The 20,154-nt window shown below is 52.5% G+C and overlaps 7 protein-coding genes across 7 annotated transcripts; 5 read left to right on the top strand and 2 right to left on the bottom strand.

Annotated features, from left to right (window-relative positions):
* Positions 1-363: 363 nt before the first annotated feature.
* MAA_03409 (trehalose transport-related protein) lies at positions 364-2,040 on the bottom strand (the record flags this gene model as incomplete). The annotated part of the gene is made up of 1 exon (XM_007821407.1): positions 364-2,040. The coding sequence occupies one exon, from the start codon at positions 2,038-2,040 to the stop codon at positions 364-366; it is 1,677 nt and encodes a 558-aa protein (XP_007819598.1).
* Positions 2,041-3,717: 1,677 nt separating this feature from the next.
* MAA_03408 (O-methyltransferase) lies at positions 3,718-5,103 on the top strand (the record flags this gene model as incomplete). The annotated part of the gene is made up of 3 exons (XM_007821406.1): positions 3,718-4,042; positions 4,111-4,237; positions 4,320-5,103. The coding sequence occupies 3 exons, from the start codon at positions 3,718-3,720 to the stop codon at positions 5,101-5,103; spliced, it is 1,236 nt and encodes a 411-aa protein (XP_007819597.1).
* A 1,146-nt stretch (positions 5,104-6,249) lies between these two features.
* On the top strand, positions 6,250-7,704 carry MAA_03407 (pyruvate dehydrogenase; the record flags this gene model as incomplete). Its single annotated transcript, XM_007821405.1, has 1 exon — positions 6,250-7,704. The coding sequence occupies one exon, from the start codon at positions 6,250-6,252 to the stop codon at positions 7,702-7,704; it is 1,455 nt and encodes a 484-aa protein (XP_007819596.1).
* A 1,055-nt stretch (positions 7,705-8,759) lies between these two features.
* MAA_03406 (acyl-CoA dehydrogenase) lies at positions 8,760-10,547 on the top strand (the record flags this gene model as incomplete). The annotated part of the gene is made up of 2 exons (XM_007821404.1): positions 8,760-10,379; positions 10,455-10,547. The coding sequence occupies 2 exons, from the start codon at positions 8,760-8,762 to the stop codon at positions 10,545-10,547; spliced, it is 1,713 nt and encodes a 570-aa protein (XP_007819595.1).
* A 1,086-nt stretch (positions 10,548-11,633) lies between these two features.
* MAA_03405 (Cytochrome b561/ferric reductase transmembrane) lies at positions 11,634-14,210 on the top strand (the record flags this gene model as incomplete). Its single annotated transcript, XM_007821403.1, has 2 exons — positions 11,634-11,787; positions 11,851-14,210. 2 exons carry the CDS (start codon positions 11,634-11,636, stop codon positions 14,208-14,210), a joined length of 2,514 nt encoding a protein of 837 aa, XP_007819594.1.
* An 813-nt stretch (positions 14,211-15,023) lies between these two features.
* On the top strand, positions 15,024-18,254 carry MAA_03404 (Alkaline phosphatase-like, alpha/beta/alpha; the record flags this gene model as incomplete). Its single annotated transcript, XM_007821402.1, has 1 exon — positions 15,024-18,254. The coding sequence occupies one exon, from the start codon at positions 15,024-15,026 to the stop codon at positions 18,252-18,254; it is 3,231 nt and encodes a 1,076-aa protein (XP_007819593.1).
* Positions 18,255-18,648: 394 nt separating this feature from the next.
* Positions 18,649-19,399, bottom strand: MAA_03403 (hydroxyacyl-thioester dehydratase-like protein; the record flags this gene model as incomplete). Its single annotated transcript, XM_007821401.2, has 3 exons — positions 18,649-18,748; positions 18,817-18,888; positions 18,921-19,399. The coding sequence occupies 3 exons, from the start codon at positions 19,397-19,399 to the stop codon at positions 18,649-18,651; spliced, it is 651 nt and encodes a 216-aa protein (XP_007819592.2).
* Between the last annotated feature and the right edge of the window lie 755 nt (positions 19,400-20,154).

The raw sequence follows: 20,154 nt of genomic DNA on the forward strand, positions 1-20,154 counted from the left end.
TGATGAAGTCCAGATCTGGTGTGATGCAGAGGAACAAAATGAAGATGCCTGGCATGTGGGGCGGTGCCTGCAACAGTCCCTGGCTGGTGTAGTCCGTGCATAGGCCCTACTAGCATGAGTTAGTTGACAGTTCAGTGTTTCAATGTTGCCTCCATGTTCACTTCTCTGGGCGTCTCCAGGAATACATCATACAAGTCATGGATATGGAAACTTCCAGCGAGGGCCACGTAGATTCATCATCTTTATTAAAAATTTCATCGCATTCATTAATAGTCTATTTTTAACACTTCTGCTAGTGCGTATGCAGCATGCGCCAATCCCGCCATTACCAACTGCTCCCTCGGCCCTCACGACGTCCCCCTCTTACACAACCGCCTTGGACCAGTCGCGAGCCCTGATATTCCTTTCAAATAGAAGATCGACCTCGGCAGGGCTGCGATCCTTTGTTTCTGGCAGGCGGAAGAAAGCCCAAATCAGACAAACCGTGGCTGAGCCCGCCCAAACCAGAGCTGCCTTGGTCCCGAGACCCCATCCAACGGGCGCATTCTCCAAAAGGTTCGGAACGAGGTACAAGTTCGCCACGGAAAAAACTATGTAAATTGCACGGGAAAGCGAGTTGGTCGCAGCCTTGAGTCTAGTAGCTGGCGTTTCCGCCACAATCGTATAGCAAACCGGTCCGATTGTAAAGTTGTAGATGGCCGCATATAGAATCAGGAACGCAGCAATGGCCCAGGGAAGCCCCGACTTCTTCTTATCGTGCTTGTCGAGAAAAAACGACAAAGTCCCAATGGCGCCCAGACACATAATTTCGCCAGATAATCCCCAAAGCCACAAGCTTCGCCGTCCCCAAAATCGCATCGCCCCCATCGACGACACTGTTGAAATGATGCAAAGACCGTACATGCCAATAGTGAGATACAGTGAAGAAGCCTGCGATAGACCGCCTTTCTGGAGGACCTTGACTGAATAAAACATGAGAGGCGTGCCAACCCACTGCTGCGTAACATAACTAACTACAGCAATCTCCGTTCGTCGCAGGTTGATACCGTGGAAACATCCCGTAAGCCCCATATCTGTTGATGTCTTCTTCTCGTGAAGATTGACTGCGCGGATCATCGCGAGGGCTCCATCTTCGTTGAACAGGGGGTCCTTGTTGAGTCGCCGGAGAGTTGCTCTAGCCTGCTCATCTTGCCCCTTTCGACTCAGGTAGAGAGGGCTGTCAGGCGCCTTGAAAACAAGAGCCAAAAGAGGAATAAGCCAAGCATATTGAATAATCATTGGGGTTTTGACACTCCATTCTAAGCTGCCAATCGCAGACGCACCGCTCATGACACTTGCTGAAATCATCTGGCCAATAAGCCAGAAGACATTGATCATGGTCGTTGCCGGGCCCTTCAGCTTGAGCGGTGTGATATCAGAAACATAAGGAAGCGTGATGCCTTGAAACATGCCCCAAGGCACGCCCAGACACATTTCGCCAATCAGAAACACAGCCAAACCACGACCTGTGTCCATGGACCAAAAGCCAAGCATGAGAAAGAGCCCAGCACAGATGAATGCGGCGGCGCTGCAGACGCGGTATCCCTTATGGTTGACGACATGAGGTGCCAAATAAAGGCCAGCAAGTTGACCAAAAGAGGCAGCCATGGTGATACCAGATTGCCAATAAGTCGGAATAAAATATTCGTCCGTGCCAGCCTTCCTGTAACCAAATATCTTCTGAAATGCCTTGTAGGAAAAGAACGTTGGCACCATTGCCGTTTCGTAGGCTTCCATGATGATTGGAGCAGCCATCACAGCAGCCCAAACTATGGCGATGCTGTAGTATTTCATGGCGTATCTCATGGACATATTTTGTTCATGGTCGTTGGCAGTCTGGGCGGCATGAATCCCTCTGAAGATGTCATTGTCGGCTGCAACTTCAAACTGACTGGCTGCTACCGTCCCCTTGTTGCCACCCTGAGTGAAATCTGGCTCGTCCGTCGCCATTGCAGTGGAAGAACACGCCTCGCAAGAGATTTCGGAGAAAGTGGGAGTCATGCTGATGATTGAAACGAATACTCGGTTGCAAAAAAGATACCCGAGGTCACAATGATACAAGCGAATAGTTCCAACAAGTAGATGGGCCACTTAGACCTGATCACCTTGAAGAGCTTAAAAAACAAACAAAAGAACCAAACGGGCGCCATGCAAAAGATTGGCTTGGGATTTGTGTGTTGTGGTTTCCTTATCGAGAGGGCTGGGGCGAACTGCAGGAGTGACTGTAGTTCAGTCGGCTAACTCTCCTTTCCATCTGCCTCCTCAATGTTCAGCCACGCGAGATGTAGAGAAGAAGTAGGAGTAGCCTTGGAGCTTGTAGTTGGTAGTTGGCATGTCAGAACCCCATCTCTATCAGCAAATTTCGACTATTGTGCCGGTGCACGTCACGTCGCCTCATTCAAAGTTGGGCAAGTTGAGGAGCTGAGATATATCCTAGTTGACGAGATCACCCTGCAACTAATTGTGAGAAATTAGGGATAAAAGGATGGGTTTATTTAGCATTCACGCACCATGGTTAAATCGATCGACATTGTCGTAATCCAATGGCCGCACCCAAAGAGCCAGACCTTATCTTGACTGTTCCGCAGCGGCATCATCCTAGTTGTATTGGACCGGGCTGCTGTCCCCTCCAGCCGCACTCTTCTCGACAACCACCAGCATATTGCTCGAATAGGGCCTTGGGCCTCGCACGTCTTCCCGTAACCTCATCAAACGGTCCAAAATTATCATGTAGAAGCGGCGTGGAATGAGCAGGAGCAGGAGCAGGAGCAGGTGTCTGTGGCGTGGCGGTGGTTGTGCGAGCTGCGCAGGCAGAAGAGATGAACCTTCACTTCCTGTAGCCTCAAACGAAGGTGTCTGGCATCCACTCGGCAGAAACACTTCGTCACGCTTTCTGCCCTTTACATCTCCCGCATGGAAGTGACCTGTCACATCGAAGTTTACGAGCGCCGCGGCATGGCTCACAGGATGTCGCAGGTCGACTCCTCCCACGAGGACCAACCGAACTAGATCCGTTCATTCCGGCCGAGTGAATAATTGAGGACAACGGTCAACAATGATTATCGGTTGACTGGGAAATAACAGGGAAGAAATGACGAAAGTTGGGGGAATTGGGGAAGATTGTGGTTTGTCCCCGACGAGTGTGAATTTTTGCCAAGCGGCGATGGAGAAATTTGCGGGCCACAAGCCAACATCTCTCAATTCACGACAACAGGTCGACTCTGGTCGAGTGTAAGTCATTGCAGCTGACGCTGACGACACCTACTGAAGATGTGCTCAAGTCCAACATGGCGCATCGATATTCACCTTCGTCAAGAATTCTCCGAATCATGCCAGTATCTGTGGTACACTTGTCTTTGATATGTCAAGTGAGGCTTGCTCTCCACAGTAATTGTTGGGCAGGTTGGTTACAGCCTTAAATTAAACGAAATATCTGGCCGGAGTGTTTGCCATGTCCGAACCCGGTTTGTGTCCGAGACCTGTTGCAAGGCAGTGAACAGGGTCAAGAAAATAAAGAGGTGACTGCAATGTCCGGCCCAACATGTGCGTGCTGGTCGAGAATCACCTGGCTTCATCTTTTTGTTCCACCCTTTGCGCTTTTGTTCCCTAGAGTTCTCCCCCCCATCCCCTCCCGCGCTTCCGCATAGACACAGGCATACTAATTTCGAAGCATTCACAATGGCCCAGCAGTCTGGACAAAGTGCCATGTTTCTGGCTGACAGAATGGAGGCTGTGGCACGGCAGCTTCTGTCTTCTGCTGACACTCTCCGTGTCAATCCTACGGCCAAGCAAGACCATGCCGGCATTATTGAGTCTACATATTCTTTGATTGCTGAGCTCAAAGACCCTCTAGACAATGTAATGGACCAAATGGTCCATCTGTCCAAGTTTGCCGCCATGAGGCTGTTCATCAAGTGGGGATTGTTCGACAAAATTCCTACCAACGGAACCATCTCGTACCAAGAACTGGCGAGCGGCATTGGAGCCAAAATAGGCTTGATCGGTATGCCATCAAAATTCTTCATGGATCAAGTTAATTTTGTGTGGCATTTGCTGACATGGTCTCTGCAGCTCGTTTCGGGTCTGCATTGGTAGCAAATGGTGTTCTTGAAGAAACAGAAAAGGGCACAGTTGCGCACACTGCACAGAGCAAGGTGTTGCTGTCTGGCAATCCGATTAATGCCCTCATTTGCCTGGGGTAAGACGTCTTCAAACACCCTCCCAATGCAATACTGAGTCTCTCATAGGAGCGCGGTTTGTTGATTGACTGTTTCATATAGTTTCGATGCCCATCTCAAGACCATGGCCAGGCTGCCGGATTATTTTGACAAGTTTGGCCTCGGCGAGCCTATAAGTAGAGAAAACACTCCAATCGCCTTCACAGTCGGCAATGCCTCTCTCACCATCTGGGAGCACATGAACCGCAGCCCGGAGATGAAGAGGACCTTCATGCTAGCTATGCAAGCCATGGCCACGAGACACGGCATTATCGGTGACTATAGCTTCGAGTGGGTAGTCGACAAGGCTGCGGAGTCGCCAGATCGACCACTTGTTGTAGATGTCGGCGGCAGCAAGGGCCATGCGCTGGAAGCAATTGTCGAGGCCACCGGCTTGCCAATGGAGAGATGTGTGCTTGAAGACTTGGAGCCCGTACTGGAGATGGTCAGGTCTCAAGCTGATGGTCTTATCAAGCAGGCCAGGCTTGTTGCATTGGATTTTCATACCGAGCAGCCTGTCAAGAAAGCTTTTGTGTACTATATTCGGCGGTGTCTGCACGATTACGGCGACGCTGACTGCATCAAGATCCTCAATCAGATTTCGAGTGCCATGGCGCCCGATAGCCGCATTTTGATCGTTGAGAACGTTTTGGGGGACCTGCCATCCCCTGTGTCGATTGGAAACGACATCCTGATGATGCTGCTTGGTGGAAAAGAGAGGACGCTCGAGGAATTTAAGAGCATTATGGGCGAGGCTGGTTTGGAGGTCGAGAAGCTGTGGAGGTTCAAGGGCACGGATTATGCAATTATAGAGGGGAGAAAGGTAACGGGGAAAGAAGTAAAATAGGCTGGGGTAAGGTCTCGAGTTTAGGGTGTGTTTGTCTCAAGGTGTAGGTTTCCAGGCTGCACGTAGTAACAATCAATCTCTACTCAGTTTAATACCTCTGGTAGGTTTAAAAGTTGGTATTTTTTTTGGGATGGGATCATGGTTTCGGCAGCCAAACTATGCACCTAGTGGGCAACCAGGCACTTAACAGTGCCGAGCTATTGACGCCAATAACCGCCGCAGGTGGGGGCGTTCTTCTGCACTCACCCGCTGTCACCCCAGAGCCCCACTGCTGTCAGTTGGAAGGAGCACTCCATGTCAACGTCCTCAAGGTCAACTGCTGAATGAGCTAGGGGGTTCGTGGCCAATCAGATAGCAGCAGTTGAGAAGACTTCTAGTATTTGAAGAGTCTGGTACTCTGAACCTGAGTCCAATTTAGCTTGGTTGTTGAGAAACCCCATAAGCTTAATTTGTGCATTTAATAGCGATAGTGATGCAAATAAATACAATACTATTTAGGCAGAAATAATATATTAATAGTACTTGAATAATTCTAATGGGACCATCGGCAGAGCCCCCAGAGAGGAAAATAAGGAAGAAGCTCTAGGAAATAATGCTAATTGTGACAAGGGCTAAAGGCTTGGAATATCATGAGCCATGACTCAATTCATCTAATAACAGTTTTTGGTATTAAAAGCTCTTGGTTCTCCTCAAAGCCTAATTGACCAAAGAGCTCTATTTATATAATAGGTGGTCGAGTCTTCTGCCCTAGGTCCCGTGATCGTAGCCCTCGTGTAAACTTGTGACAACAGCTGCCAACCGTGACAACTTTTGATATGGCATGCTTTATACCGGATACCATTTTCCCCGTTGGTTTTAATATCAAAGCTTGCAGATAATAAGAGAGTGCCGCACGAGCCGGTTTGTGGCCTACGAGCTTAGTCTTTTGATTGCATTCTGAGCCACCATCCCCCGGACAACAAAACCAAGACTCGGGAGACAAGAACCCTGTTGTAGGCAACGACGGCACAATACGAGAGCTTATCTATCCTTTGACCTCCTTTGTCTGCGATGACTGATAATCTATAGGCTTGCTACACTTGTCAGTGTCAGCGACCATTCGAAAGCCGCATCCAAGCATTTAAAAGGAATTAAAGACCCCTTGCAATGCTTCGCACCCTGCGGGTTCGGCCGCATCTAGTCCGCCTTTTCCAAGCGCAAGCGCAACATCACCGCTTCATAAAACGACATGGAACGCAGTCGACCCCAGGGAGCAGCAGTGTTCGCAACGTTACGAGATACGTTTCGACTGCTATTGCTATTGCTGCCATGGGCGCCTGGTGGTCGCTAGCTACAACCGATCCTGCACCACGTCTGGAGCGTCGACCAGGCCAGCATCTTCTCGTCGAGTCCGATGCCTCGAAGGCCGAAGTAACCCGAATTCTCTCACAAGATGCCTATTCTTTCATTGTTAGAAACGTGGCTGGTGTTGAGAGATATGATGGGGCTCAGTTGGCATCTAACAGCCCTTGTGAAGACAGATTCACCCATGGCCTCGTCTCGCCTTGGCACAATGGCAGTCCATGGGTTGCTTTGGCTCTTTTCGATGGCCATGCAGGCTGGCAGACAGCCGAATTTTTAGACAAGAACCTGGTACCTTTCGTGCAACATAGCCTAGGGCGAATGAAGCCACCTTCAAACGGTCAAGCTACGCCGGAACGAACAATCCATGGCGCCATCATGAAAGCGTTTGTTGATCTCGATAACTCCATCATCAAGAAAGCTGAGGATGCCTCCGAGAGCGACCAGTCTCTGCAAGAAAAGGTGCGGAGATTTGCCCCTGCTTTTGCTGGTTCATATGCTTTGTTGTCTCTGTACGATCCCATGACCAGCAGACTGCACGTGGCATGTACGGGCGACTCCAGGGCGGTTCTTGGGCAACAGAGCCCAGACGGAAAGTGGGAAGCAGTTCCACTCTCTACAGATCAGACTGGTCGGAATGAGGCGGAAGTTGCAAGGTTGAATGCAGAGCACCCAGGCGAGGAAGGCCTAACTCAGGACGGCCGTGTTCTGGGACTCGCAGTTTCACGGGCCTTCGGGGACGGGCGATGGAAGTGGCCCTCGGAAACAATGGAGAGCTTCAGCAGGAGATTCTGCGGCCCCGGAGTCCTGCCACCAAAATACAGCATCAAGACACCACCGTATATGACGGCCGAGCCGGTTGTGACAACGACTACGATTAAGTCGGACAGGCCTTCCTTCCTGATACTAGCGACAGATGGTATGTGGGATCGCTTATCGAATCAGCAAGCTGTTGATCTCGTGGTGGCGTGGCTGGATTCAAGATCCCAAGGGGCTGGCACGGAAGAGCCGAAATCATATCCACCGTTCGATTTTGGTGCTTTTCAGGAAGGAGTGAGCCCGGGCTTCGTCAGGGAAAGGACAATCATCCAAGACGATAATGCCGCCGTGCATTTGATGCGGAACTCCCTTGGTGGAAACCATTTCGAGATGGTAGCGGGAAGGCTAGCTCTGACCCCCCCATACTCCCGGAACCGGAGAGATGATATAACGATCCAGGTGGTATTCTTTAACAGTGATACAGCTCAGGTAAATAAGTAGGAGGAGTAGACGATGCCCAGATGTGATTTTTCTCGGTTTTTAACTGGCGAAGGCAAAAAGGGCCGAGGTTGGCCAAGGCATTTAATGATTGCTCATACGACCCTCCTCAAAAGGGTGAACTTTTTTGGGTATTGTGTTTATGGCGCGCGATATCCCTCCAAGTGCAACATTAGAGAAGACGATTCAAATTGGAGCTAAACAGCCCAATCATCAGATTGACAGGCTCAAGCAAGTCCCCTTATACGGGATTCAATTGATGGTCACTCAATTGAGTCGGGCCTGGAATTGTAAGTATCCCGCAGTGCTGTCATGAGATTAAATGTAATTAGAGTCGAGCCGATTCTTAGACATACTTGGGACTGGGAGAACTTTGAAGACATGCTAGTGGCGGAGTCAACACATGCAGGTAATAAGTCTGACTGCATGCTGCGGATGGTCGCGTCTGATACTCCTTGCCTCAAACAGCACTCATTACCTACAGGTCAAGATCTAAATAGATGTACATGTCCCTCGAATGAGCCTCGAGTCGGTTCAGTACTTGGAAAAGCGAATACCTCCGTCGAAAGCCTAAAATTAAACGATCTTCCTAGAACCCTTTTGAGTCGAAAGATCTATAGGTAAGGCCTGGCATGTGTCCTTTGTCAAGTTATCCACAACTGTATGAAAGAATCAAGGGTAAAATCCACCTCTACAGATCCCATGGCTGGTAATTGGGACATGATGCCTCAAGGGTGACCATAAATTCGCCAACTCAGCCACCAGTGATAGTCCTTTTAGCAGAGCCAATCTGTCATGAAATTGGCAACAGTAGAGGTTTGTAGGGACTTTTCCTGTAGTTTGACATGTGATGACATCTACTATCCGTTTTCCCCTGGGGCAGTACATTATTTTGGGCTTTTGCTACCTGCCGTCAGATTTTCAGCCAAACGAACTCTGAACATGTCACACGACAGCTGGCATCTTAGCTAGATAATACAAGAAATATGTATTAATACAAGTCTTTAATTAAGCTATAAAAGATGGAAGAACAAGCGCCCCTTGGAATAGTGTACGCAATGCGCATTATTCAACGTCCGCTTGTTAATAGTTCCCCAATGCAGCTAGCAGGATGGAGCTCGGTCTTGGCAGTCACGGCTGTGGGGCCGCCCCTGCCAAAATCTGGGGTCCAGGGCGACCAAAGACGACGGGAGATGGGCGCGTCAAGATGCACCGGCACCCCGAGCCTCGGCAACCCCAAGCTACCCCATCTCGAACCGCACCCAACTTGGCTTCACGACAGGGCTGATGCTCCGGCTTTACCGACTGGGTGCCGCCAGCAGTCAGTATCCAAATCGGCTAATGGAGCTGGTGCTGTGCTCCTCCAACCTCATATAACCTCTATTCCCAGCATCAGCCATCTGGCTCCCCCCCGGCCTCTCATCGCCCTCGCCCAAAACAACCACATTTCCAGCATCGCCACCGCCAAAATGCCCGTTGATCCCAAGCTTCACGTTGACGAATCCATTCCCTGGAGCGAGCCGGCGTGGCTGCGCGGCGTCCACTCCCCCTACTACACATCCACACACCGCGAGTTGCAGCGCGCCGTCAGGCAGTACGTCGACACGCACCTCCTCCCCTCGGCCCTCGAATGGGAAGAGAAGGGCGATGTGCCGCCGGAAGAAGCAGAGCGCTTCTGCAAGTCCGGCATCCCCTTTGTAGATATCCCCGAGCCCTACCGACCCGCAGACATCCCCAACATTGGCGGCATTCCGCGCGCCGAACTCGACGCGTTCCACTTTCTCATCATGAGCGACGAAATGTCCCGTGTGGAGGGGGGCGTGGGCATCGCGCTGGCCGGCGCCTCGTCCATTGGTGCGCCGCCCATCGTCAACTGCGGCACGGAGGAGCAGAAGCGGAAATGGCTCCCCGGCCTCTTCACCCGCAAGACCAACTTCTCCCTGGGCATCACCGAGCCGTCGGGCGGCTCTGACGTGGCCCGCATCAAGACGACTGCCGAGAAGACGCCCGACGGCAAGTTCTACATTGTCAACGGCGTCAAGAAGTGGATCACCGGCACGCCCTGGGCCACGCACATGACCACGGCCGTGCGGACGGGCAGGCCCGGCATGAAGGGCGTCTCCCTGCTGGTCATCCCCATGGACTCGCCGGGCATCATGCACCAAAAGATCCAAAACTCGGGCCAGAACGCGGGCGGCGCCTCCTTTGTCTACCTGGAGAACGTCAGGGTGCCCGTCGAGAACCTCCTCGGCGAGGAAAACGAGGGGTTCATGATCATCATGAAGAACTTCAACAAGGAGCGCTTTCTGCTGACGGTGGGGTGCAACCGCAAGGCGCGGTCGTGCCTGGCCATGTCCTTCCAGTATGCCATGAAGCGCGAAACCTTTGGCAAGCCCCTGATCGAGAACCAAGTCATCCGCAGGAAGCTCTCGGAGATGGCGCACAGAATCGAGGCCCATTGGGCGTGGCTGGAGCAGCTGGCGTACCATATCAAGTGCTCGGATCTCGGCTGGGAGGACCCCCAGATTGCGAGCAGAGTTGCGCTGTTGAAGGTGCAGGGCGGCCAGTTGATTGAGCTGGCCGCCAGGGAGGCAGCGCAGATCTTTGGTGGCGCGGGCTACATGAAGGGCGGACCGGGCGCGGCTGTCGAGCAGATTAACCGGGATTTGCGGATGTTGGTAAGTACAAGATGTACACCTTTTGGGGAAGCGGTGGTGGTTTGTTTCCAAGAGGGGTGGCTAACTGTGTTGCAGGTTGTTGGTGGTGGAAGCGAGGAGATTATCGCCGACTTGGCAGTGAGGCTGGAGCTGGCCATGATGGGAGGGTTGGGAGGAGCGAAATTATAAGTCGGACGGTGTGCTATGCTCATACCTGGTGGATTTGATTCGTACTTGTAATCATATGGATACGGTGATGAGGTAAGAAAGAAGTTGCAAGAGGGAATACGAGGGCTTGCAAGTTGTAGTTTGAGGTGAGGGTTGCAGCTTTTACAAGGCCAGATAAACTCGATACTCACGACATTCATATAGCGTTATTATACACAATTGTGACTTTTTTTTCTGGAAACAGTCAAAGGAATTACGTTGTACAAAGATTCTCCGTAAATGGGACCCTCGCGTTTGACAATTAAATCGCCAATTCAATGCCTTGTCGTATTCCCGGCTACTACCGAAGCTAGTCAGGTTGACGTAGCCCGCACTTTGAACATGACAATGGACCAACTGGCCGCTAGCAGATGCTTCCAAGCCGAGACAATCAAAAGAGTACTAGGTATGAAACATGCCTGGATCAAGAGCTCTTCCCCTCACGCTCAATTCTTCACATCATCCGGCGCCCAGGTAATCTACAACCTTTATAGTTATTGACATCGATTGCCTTTTTAGGCTAGTGGGGCGTGCCAACTCACCGCTCCGCTACGGGCCCAATACGCAAACCCTATTGGTGGGCCGGCCAAGATCTGCGTCGTCACCCCGCGCAACCACGCAGCTCCAGCAGCGCAGTTGGGCTCAAGCTGCCTCCCATGTGCTCGGTGTTGCATCAATAGGCTTGGCCATCTAGGACTGGCTGAGTCGCATGTATGTTTCTCTTTTTCTCCTGCATGCCTTGTGAATCTTTCGTGTTCCCATCCATACACTCCAACCCAACATCAACTTCCAGTATCCATTTTCACCTCTGCCTAAACGTTTTTCGAGCCCGTTCCCAGGGTCCGCTCAAAACAAGCGGTGCCCGACTTATATCCTGCCGCATACCAGATAATCGACCACCACCCCGGGCTCGGGCGTTGCCGCATTCCTTTGACGCTGTTTCGACCCGTCGACTTTGTTGCCCCCCCAAGCGGATGGCAGAAAACGTCCTGTTCCGACATCACCAGCAAAGAAGACAGTTTTGCTGAGTAAATAATTGCGGCTCGCGTTGCCGCCGCCGCAGCCGTTATGGCGCCTCAAGGAGACCAGTTCTCTGCGCCTGGCTCCGCGAGCTATGGATCGGGCACCATGACTGTTGGAGATGGAACATGGGAGTTTTCAAAGAATACCTTTCTACTTCCTAATCTCCAGGGCGTCAATTTCGATACGATGCGGTACAATGGTAGGATGCCCCGACCGGCTTCATTTGCTTCTTCATTGCCGTGTAACTGACTTACTCCTGCAGGCATGGGTAACCGTTTCGCTACTCTTCCCCAGTATCATCGAATCGTCTTAGCCCACGGCATTATTGGAGCTCTCATATTTCTCCTCTTTGTCCCCGTCTCGGTCATGCTAGCCAGGTTCTACTCGCGAGAGCCGGGTTTCGCAGTCGTATACCATGCCCAGCTCCAGGTCTTCTCTGGACTGATGCTTCTAGCTGTTTTTATCTTGGGCTTCTTCGCTGTCGGCCCAGAGCGAAATTTGACAAACCCCCACCATGGGATTGGCGTTGCTATTTTCGTCTTATTCATTCTGCAGCTTGTCGGAGGACGACTGGTCCGCCACATCACTAAAATCAGATCGCTTCGCATTACTATCCATCAGTGGTCTGGCAGAGCGATTTCTCTTCTGGGCATCGTCCAGGTTCCCCTGGGCCTTACACTATATGGATCACCCAAGTACTTATTTATTCTCTACGCTCTCTGGATGAGTTTCCTGTTTTTGGTGTACTTCATCTTGAGCTATAGAGCCGAGGGTCGTCGCGAAATGTACCACGGCGGGGCTCGATCTGAAGCGGGCCACACGCGGGTGACCGAGTCTGAATACTTCTCGCAAGAGCCAAGACATGAACGGAGCAATTGGATGAAGTGGCTCGGTCCTCTTGCAGCTGGTGCGGGTATTTGGACCTTGCTGCGTGGGCGAAATAAGAACAAGGAGCGCGACCTCAGTCCCAGCAGATCACGTTCCTTCATTAGCAGCCGTGGCCCCGAAGTCCTTCCTTCGCGACGGGGCTCAGAAAGTTATATCAGCGAAAAGTACTCCGAACCGCCCAGGAGGAGTGGCGGCGGGTTCATGAAAGTGTTGGCTACCACAGCTGGTGCTATTGGTGCCGGAAAGCTGGTTTCTGGCATGATGAGTCGACGAAATGATAGACGAGACGAGGAATACTCTGCTGTTTCAACCGAAACGCCTCGGCGGCATAGGTCTGGACGAGGAGACACCACCACCCTGAGCGAATTCAGTAGTGACTATACGGACTATCCGCGCCGACCAGATGAAACGCAGACATCGCTATTGCCCCCTTCAGCAAACCCTCCGGGCAGAGGTGGCCCAGGACGGCCGGTGACTCCTCAACCACTTCATTCCCGCGGCCGTGATGATTACGAAGACTCCGACTACTCGTCATATGTGAGCCCATCACGACGACCACGGGATGACCGGCACGGAGGCGGCTTGGCGAAAGGTATCCTTGGCGGCCTGGGAATGGGTTGGTTTGCTAAGAAGCTTGCCGATAGACGAGCCAGGAAGGAAGAAGACAGATATCGGGACGAGGAGGATATGAGGTCTGGGGTTTCTGGCTCTCGGTTTACTGGGGATGGATACCCGTCTCCTTCTCGACGGAACTCTCGACGACCGCCTCCAGTTAGGCGAGGCACTGGACATCCCGGAGCGTCAGCCTTATCAGACATGACAGATCTGACGGAGTCGTCTGTCGATACACGACCAATAGGGAGCTCATATACTGCTGGTCCTACTTCAACACAAACTGGAACCGCCCCTCCAATCGTTCCGGTCCCGGGACATGGCGGCCATTCCAGATCACGGTCACGATCACGAGCCAGAAGTGGATCTGTTTCCATGCCGCCCATGCCACCAGATCCTCGGGGCATTTTACATTCAGAAGCCGAGTCACAGTCGCAACTGTCGTCGATCGATAGCCGCCCCCAGAGACGGCCATCTGAGCGGCGGAGGCGGGCTGGAGAGCGAGCGGCGGCGGCGGCTGCAGCTAGAGCAGGCGGCCTTGCTGCCTCGGAGAGAGATCGATACGGATCACCCTCTAGCCAGCCTGTCAGCGTCAAGGTAAAGATGCACGATGATAGAGATAGAAATGTTACTTTGCGTCGGTTGACTGAAGAAGAACAAAGAGCTGCCGGAGGGCAGAGAAGCCGAGCAGGTTCAGATAGCAGCATCTCAGGCTTGGAATCGCCTAGTTATGGCCGTGGATACAGACGAGACTCGAGCCAGAGAAGAGCAGAGCGATCTGCTGAACGAAGGGCGGAGGCGCAGGAAGACCAGCTCGCTCCGTTGTCTCCCCCCAACCCTGCCTTTGCCAAGGGATCAAGGAAGAACAAGGACTCAGCATACTACTCCGGGCAACCGCAGCCAGGGCCATCGGGATCTTCTCCAATGGCTCACGAAACAATGTCCAGCTTGGGAAGCCCGGGTAGCCATGCCACATGGAGCCAAATGACTCCCTCACCAAGTGGCCCTGGAAAAGGTAGCGACTCGGCGGCTGCAGAAGATAGAAGGCGCCGACGTCGACTTGAGCGGCGAGGAGCTGGCAGTGCCAGTGCCCGACCATCGGAACTGGATATGTTTGATTAAAAATGGACTGGATTCATTCGTCATGATGAATAATTCATACGCCGTGTTTTGGGGATCATGATGCATCGATTGGTTTGATTTGGTTGAGCTTTTGAACGAGGTCTGGGTTTCTTTTGCGAATGTGGCTGCCAATTAGCGCAAATGTGTATATATGGTGGGCGTTTTTGGGGGGAGGGGCTGAATGATGCCTATTGCTCATATTCCTGTATTTAACCAGCTGCAGAGTATATATTTGTTAGACTTGGACGAGTGCGATGCCGCGACGGTGTTGCTGGCGTCTGTTTGAGGCAATTGCAGGGGAAGTTGGGATTTACCTGCGACGGAATGGCATGTAATTTGAGACTAAATAATGCGATGGCATGTTATGAATGAACTAGAACCAGATCCGAAGACAAAACCTGTTTCTCCCAATGCTCGTTGACGTTAGCCAGGAAGGTGCAACCAGCATGCAGCATGCCCTTAGCTGTGAGTCTGTGACGTCGACCGGCTCTGACTGGTCAGGCTGTGGATCTCCGGTTTAATCTTCGTAGTGAGAAAATCCTCGTCAAATGTGTCGGACACGAAGCGTCAGCGTCAAGTCGCTAATGGGTTGGTTAACCACGCTCCACCCAACTCCCTGGACTGGATATACTAGCCGGCGCCACTGGTTCTTGTAGGTTATTTATTACCCTTCAAGCTCCACAGACAAACTCTGTGTCCCTGGAGAGCAGCTGTCTTCGGTCCTCGCCAACTTCTCCTTTCCTTTTTACGTCTGTCAGAGCTTCAGGGCCGCCAATGGCCATGGGATTGACGCGCGGAAGCCAATAGACCAAGATGCCGCAACGGAGTCCCAAGTCCAAGGCAAGGGCCACGCCACAGCCGTCTGCACCATCGCCGTCATCGTCGCAACCCCTCCAAGCCGACTACAAAGCAATTGCGGAACAATGGGCCAGAGCGAAGCGCATACAAGCAGCCAACGATGCCGAGGCCGAGGCGCTTGGCCAACCGAGCCAGCGAGAAGCTGCGCAAGCCCTAGAACGACAGCGCGAGAGGCTGAATGAGGCGCGGCAAAGGTCGTACGAAAAAAGGTGGTGGTGGACCGTCGCCTTTTGGACGTGGTTGCTCGTGATCCATACTGTCGGCATTTGGTTGTTCACAAGCGGCTTTCTGTTGACTCGACTGGTGCTGGAGGACAAGTCCAATTGCACAATCCCGCCCATTGAGAGCAAATTAGCGCCCCTGGATATTGGCAAGGGCTGTTGGCATCCCAAGACTTTCGATCGCGCCGTAGTGGTTATCATCGATGCCCTGCGGTACGACTTCACGGTCCCAGAGGATCCTGCCAAGCAGCAGGAATTTCATAACGCGTTCCCATTTCTATACGAAACGGCCCTCAAGTCACCTCGTAATGCATTCCTGCGACCCTTCATTGCCGATCCCCCGACCACGACGCTGCAGCGATTAAAGGGACTGACGACCGGCACCCTACCTACATTCATTGACGCAGGTAGCAATTTTGCAGGGTCAGCGATCGATGAGGACAATATTCTTATGCAACTTAAGACTGCTGGTAAGAAAATTGCGCATCTGGGAGATGATACTTGGTGGGATCTGTTCCCAGGGTACTTTGAGCCAAATATCAGCAAGGCCTACCCTAGCTTCAACGTCCCGGATCTGCATACCGTCGACAATGGGGTGATTAGCAACATCTTCCCGTTAATGGAGCCCGGCAAAAAGGGTCAGTGGGACTTGCTCATCGGACATTGCTTGGGTGTTGACCACGCTGGTCACCGGTTTGGTCCAAACCACAAGCAAATGAATGACAAGTTGAAGCAGATGGATAGATTTATTCGCGACCTTGCCGCTACCATTGACGACAATACACTGTTGGTGGTCATGGGCGATCATGGAATGGATGCCAAAGGCGACCATGGTGGTGAAAGCGACGATGAAGTGGAGGCTGCGCTGTGGATGTACTCAAAAACACCAGTTTTTGGACGAACATTACCGCAACATGCAATACCGCCTGCCACGGCTAAGATCAGGCCCGTCAATCAAATCGATTTGGTGCCGACGCTTTCGCTCCTGTTGGGCATCCCCATACCATACAATAATCTAGGTCGCCCCATCGAAGAAGCTTTTGCTGGTCCCAAGGGCAATGACTGGGCAAATCTCGCAGCCGTGTCTCGCATGGCATCTGCTGGGATAGAGAGATACCAAAAGTCGTATTTCGAGGCTCGTGGAATGTCGCACAGCACAGATGCCAGTTCTCCCGCTGGCCTGTGGACAGAAGCCATCTCGGTGCGGAGCGACTCTCACCAAGATGCTTACAAAGCCTTCATCAGGTTCCAGGAGGAGACTCTCAGCGTATGCAAAGATCTCTGGGCGCGGTTCGATGTTCCTCGCATGATATTCGGTGTCATTGTCGCGGCGATCGGCGTTGTGCTGCTTGTACTCTACTCCTCGAGAACTGAGGAAGACGAATTCGTCGTCATGAATGACGTCGAACTAGACTACGCGGAGAAGAAATTGGAGGTACTGGACTTCAAGGGCGAAGCCGAACTTCACGTTGATCAATTCTATCATAAGAATATGCTTCGTGGCCTATGGGATACCCGCTTTCTCTTTATTATCGGCACCTTGATTGCCGCCGGTCTTTATAGACAGCAACCGATGGACCGACTAGCCACTCTCGTTGTGGTTCTCATGATGACCGCAGTTGGCTCCTCGCTCCATGAGAGCGGGAAGACAATCATGAACCTCCTCCCCAGGACATTTTGGGGTTGGCTCTCTGTGGTATTTGCTCTCAGCCATTCCATTGGTTTCGCATCCAACTCGTATACCATCTGGGAGGACCAGATTCTTCTCTTCTTTGTCGCGACTTTTGGTCTCGCATCGGCGATTTCTGCGTTCCGCCTCGAGTCCAAGGTAGACCGCACAATGGCTATCTACCATTCGGTTGTATTTATTATCCTCGGCCGCCTTGCGTCCTATTCCAAGCTCTGCCGCGAGGAGCAAATGCCCTTCTGCGTGTCGACATACTACGCCACAGGCACTTCGACAGTATCACCCTGGCAGCTGATCGTTCCTTTCACTGTTTTCATTGCTCTCCCTTCAATCATTAAATCTTTCCTTACACCTACTAGATCATACGAAGGCCTGGCTCCCACTTGGATTGGATACGTGTTCCGTGTCGGGTTGTTCATGTCCGCCATTTACTGGACCATTGACGCCACCAACAACAGCCGGTGGCTCGCTGGCAAGCTATCCGAAGGAACGCTCAAAAACATCGGCGTTTACTTGGCCCAGACCATTCTTGCACTCGCCTTGGTTGCGGGCACAACAGCGTTCATTTGGGCGCCGCCCAGCGTTTCCATCGTCTCGACGGCTTCGAGAACAGGCCAAGCACGAGTCGCCATCCTCGGGTACAGCAACGCTTCGGGCTCCCGCTATCTTCTCCTGCCCATCAACATACTTGCCGCTTGTCTCCTTCTAACCAAGCCCATGGGCTCCGGGGCCCTCGCCCTGATGATGTGGCAGATCCTATCGCTCGCTGAAATCGTCGACCTCAATAGCCTCAGAAACGAAACCATTGGCCCTGTTATGCTCGCCATCCTCGGAAATTTCTACTACTTCAAAACCGGCCACCAGGCCGTCCTGTCCAGCATCCAGTGGGACAGTGCCTTCATTCCCCTCTTCACCATCCGCTACCCGTGGACTCCCATCGTCGTCACCCTCAATACATTCGCTGGCCAGATCCTCGCCGCCGTGTGTGTCCCCCTCCTTGCGCTGTGGAAGGTCGGCCCGAAGCAGAAGGGCGTATTGGAGACAGTCACCCGCAGCCTTGGTGTATTTGTTGCCTACTATGCCGTGGAGGCATTGACGACGATGAGTTGGGCGGGCTGGTTGCGGAGACACCTAATGCTGTATCGGGTATTTTGCCCGCGGTACATGATGGCGGCGGTCTTACTGGTGGTGCTCGATTTGATCGTCCTGTTGGTGACGCTGACTGGGCTGAGGAGCAATACACTCTCTATCGGTGAAGTATTCGGCTGGGCAGACTAGGCATTTCCCCTTTTTGTCGCGTTATATCCCGGGGGATGGCGTTTGTATCATAAAGGCATGGGACAGTGGCAATTTGTCTTGAATAGATCTACATGTTTCGCTGAATGCGTAAACAACCCCGAGTAATACAACATCTACGATCTACGTGTCCATCACCGCCTTCCCCCGAACAGCTAACCCCCCCTCTGGCCCTTCAACCCAGACATCCCAGCCGCCCCCATTATCCGGCTTCCGCACGCAAACCGTCATCTCCTCGTTAACATAGAGCGGCGCGTGATTCCTATACGATATCCGCTGCACGCCGCCCCCAAGCACGCTCAGCATGAGCGCCAGCGTCAGCGGCCCATGCACAAGTAAATCCCTATGGCCATCCGTAGACCGCGCATACAAAGGATCAATGTGAATCGAGTGCGCGTTGAACGTCAGCGCCGAGAAGTGGAACAAGTGCGTTGGCGTTGGAACAAGCTTCGCCGACCAACTTGCCGCATGGGGAACTAAAAAAAACACCATTAATAATATGTTCACTGAGGACACATAATGACCCATGGGGACGCAGACTCACATGTCGTGGCTCGCCGAGGAGCGGAAGCCAGCTGCCCCTCGGTATTCCTCATAAACACCAGCGTCCGCCGCTCTTCAATGTCCCACTCCTGCTTGGCGCCGTACCTCCTCCACACATCTACAAATACCTTCTCCTGCCCCTTGTCTCCCTTGACCCTCACGTCACCTATCTCCTCTTTGCAGCGCCAGGGCCGCCCGTCCATGAGGAGGCTCTCCCTCCATCCTTTGTGGAAATTCACCTCGCCGCCGGCCCACATTCGGCGCGGGAACTCTGGCCCAGGGGAGTGGTCGAGGTCTGCGCCGTCGGGGGCCAGTTTTGAGGGCGCGGTTTGGATAGGGAAGTAGACCAGGTGGTGGCCTTGGGGGAGGACCTCTGGGGGCGATTGTATCGCGGGTGACGAGGGGGTTGGGGCGTGCAGAAGGTCGGATAGAGTTGTGCTGAGGAGGTGCGAGGGCATGGGATTGAGGTAGTCGGGGATGAGTTTGGGCGGACGGCTTTGCAGGTCGTTGGTGATGCGGGAGGATGAGGTTGGCGAGGGCTGGGAGGGTGAGAAGGGCCGCTTTTGGGGGAGCACACGGCGCATGGTGGGTGGCGGTATTGAAGGGTGTTTTGGTAGGCGTTTCATTTTGGCGGGTCGTGCTTTTTTTGTGAGTTTGGTGTTGGTTGGTGAGATGATCGAGTATATGTTGAAGACGCGCGATGACCTGTGTGTGATGTGCGGGTGTTTACTCGGCCGATTGTGTCGAGTTGTCCGGAGCCCCACGGTGCCAGCTGGAATCAATCCCGACAGGCCGGACTACCAGCGACCCCAGATCCCCACAGGGAAGGTAGCTGGGGTCGATATAAGAATGTGCTCGGTGACAGCGATTAGATGATTCGTAAGGAGACTTTGTTTGCAATGTGCCTGGGTTGAACAGCAAGGCTACCACACAGAATGCGTTAAAGAGACTATGGCATCACCGCACGACAAACATCATCAAACTATGTGCCAAAATATCACCATTGTGCCATGACTTGGGCAGCATAGCACAGAGTGGCTGAATTTAAATACTCTGCCGACTGCGGACCATGTCTGTGGCGTTTTTATTTTCTTTTATCTAGTCTCTACGACTTAGGAATTGCCCCGGCCACCGAAACAAGTCCAGTTGAAGTTCCCAAGCCCGACACATATTAAAAACTTGTTTACTGCAAACACCGCACTCTCGATACCAAAATAGCGTCCAGACGCCATTTTTTGACGTTCACGCAGGATTCAAACATAAATATCAGCAAGACCGTCTCACCTGAAATAAATCCAGACTCTCAGCAAACATCACGGCATAAGAGCTGCAGCAGAGC

This window comes from Metarhizium robertsii (assembly GCF_000187425.2).
Source record: "Metarhizium robertsii ARSEF 23 chromosome Unknown MAA_Scf_3, whole genome shotgun sequence".
NCBI classification, from domain to species: Eukaryota; Fungi; Ascomycota; class Sordariomycetes; order Hypocreales; family Clavicipitaceae; genus Metarhizium; species Metarhizium robertsii.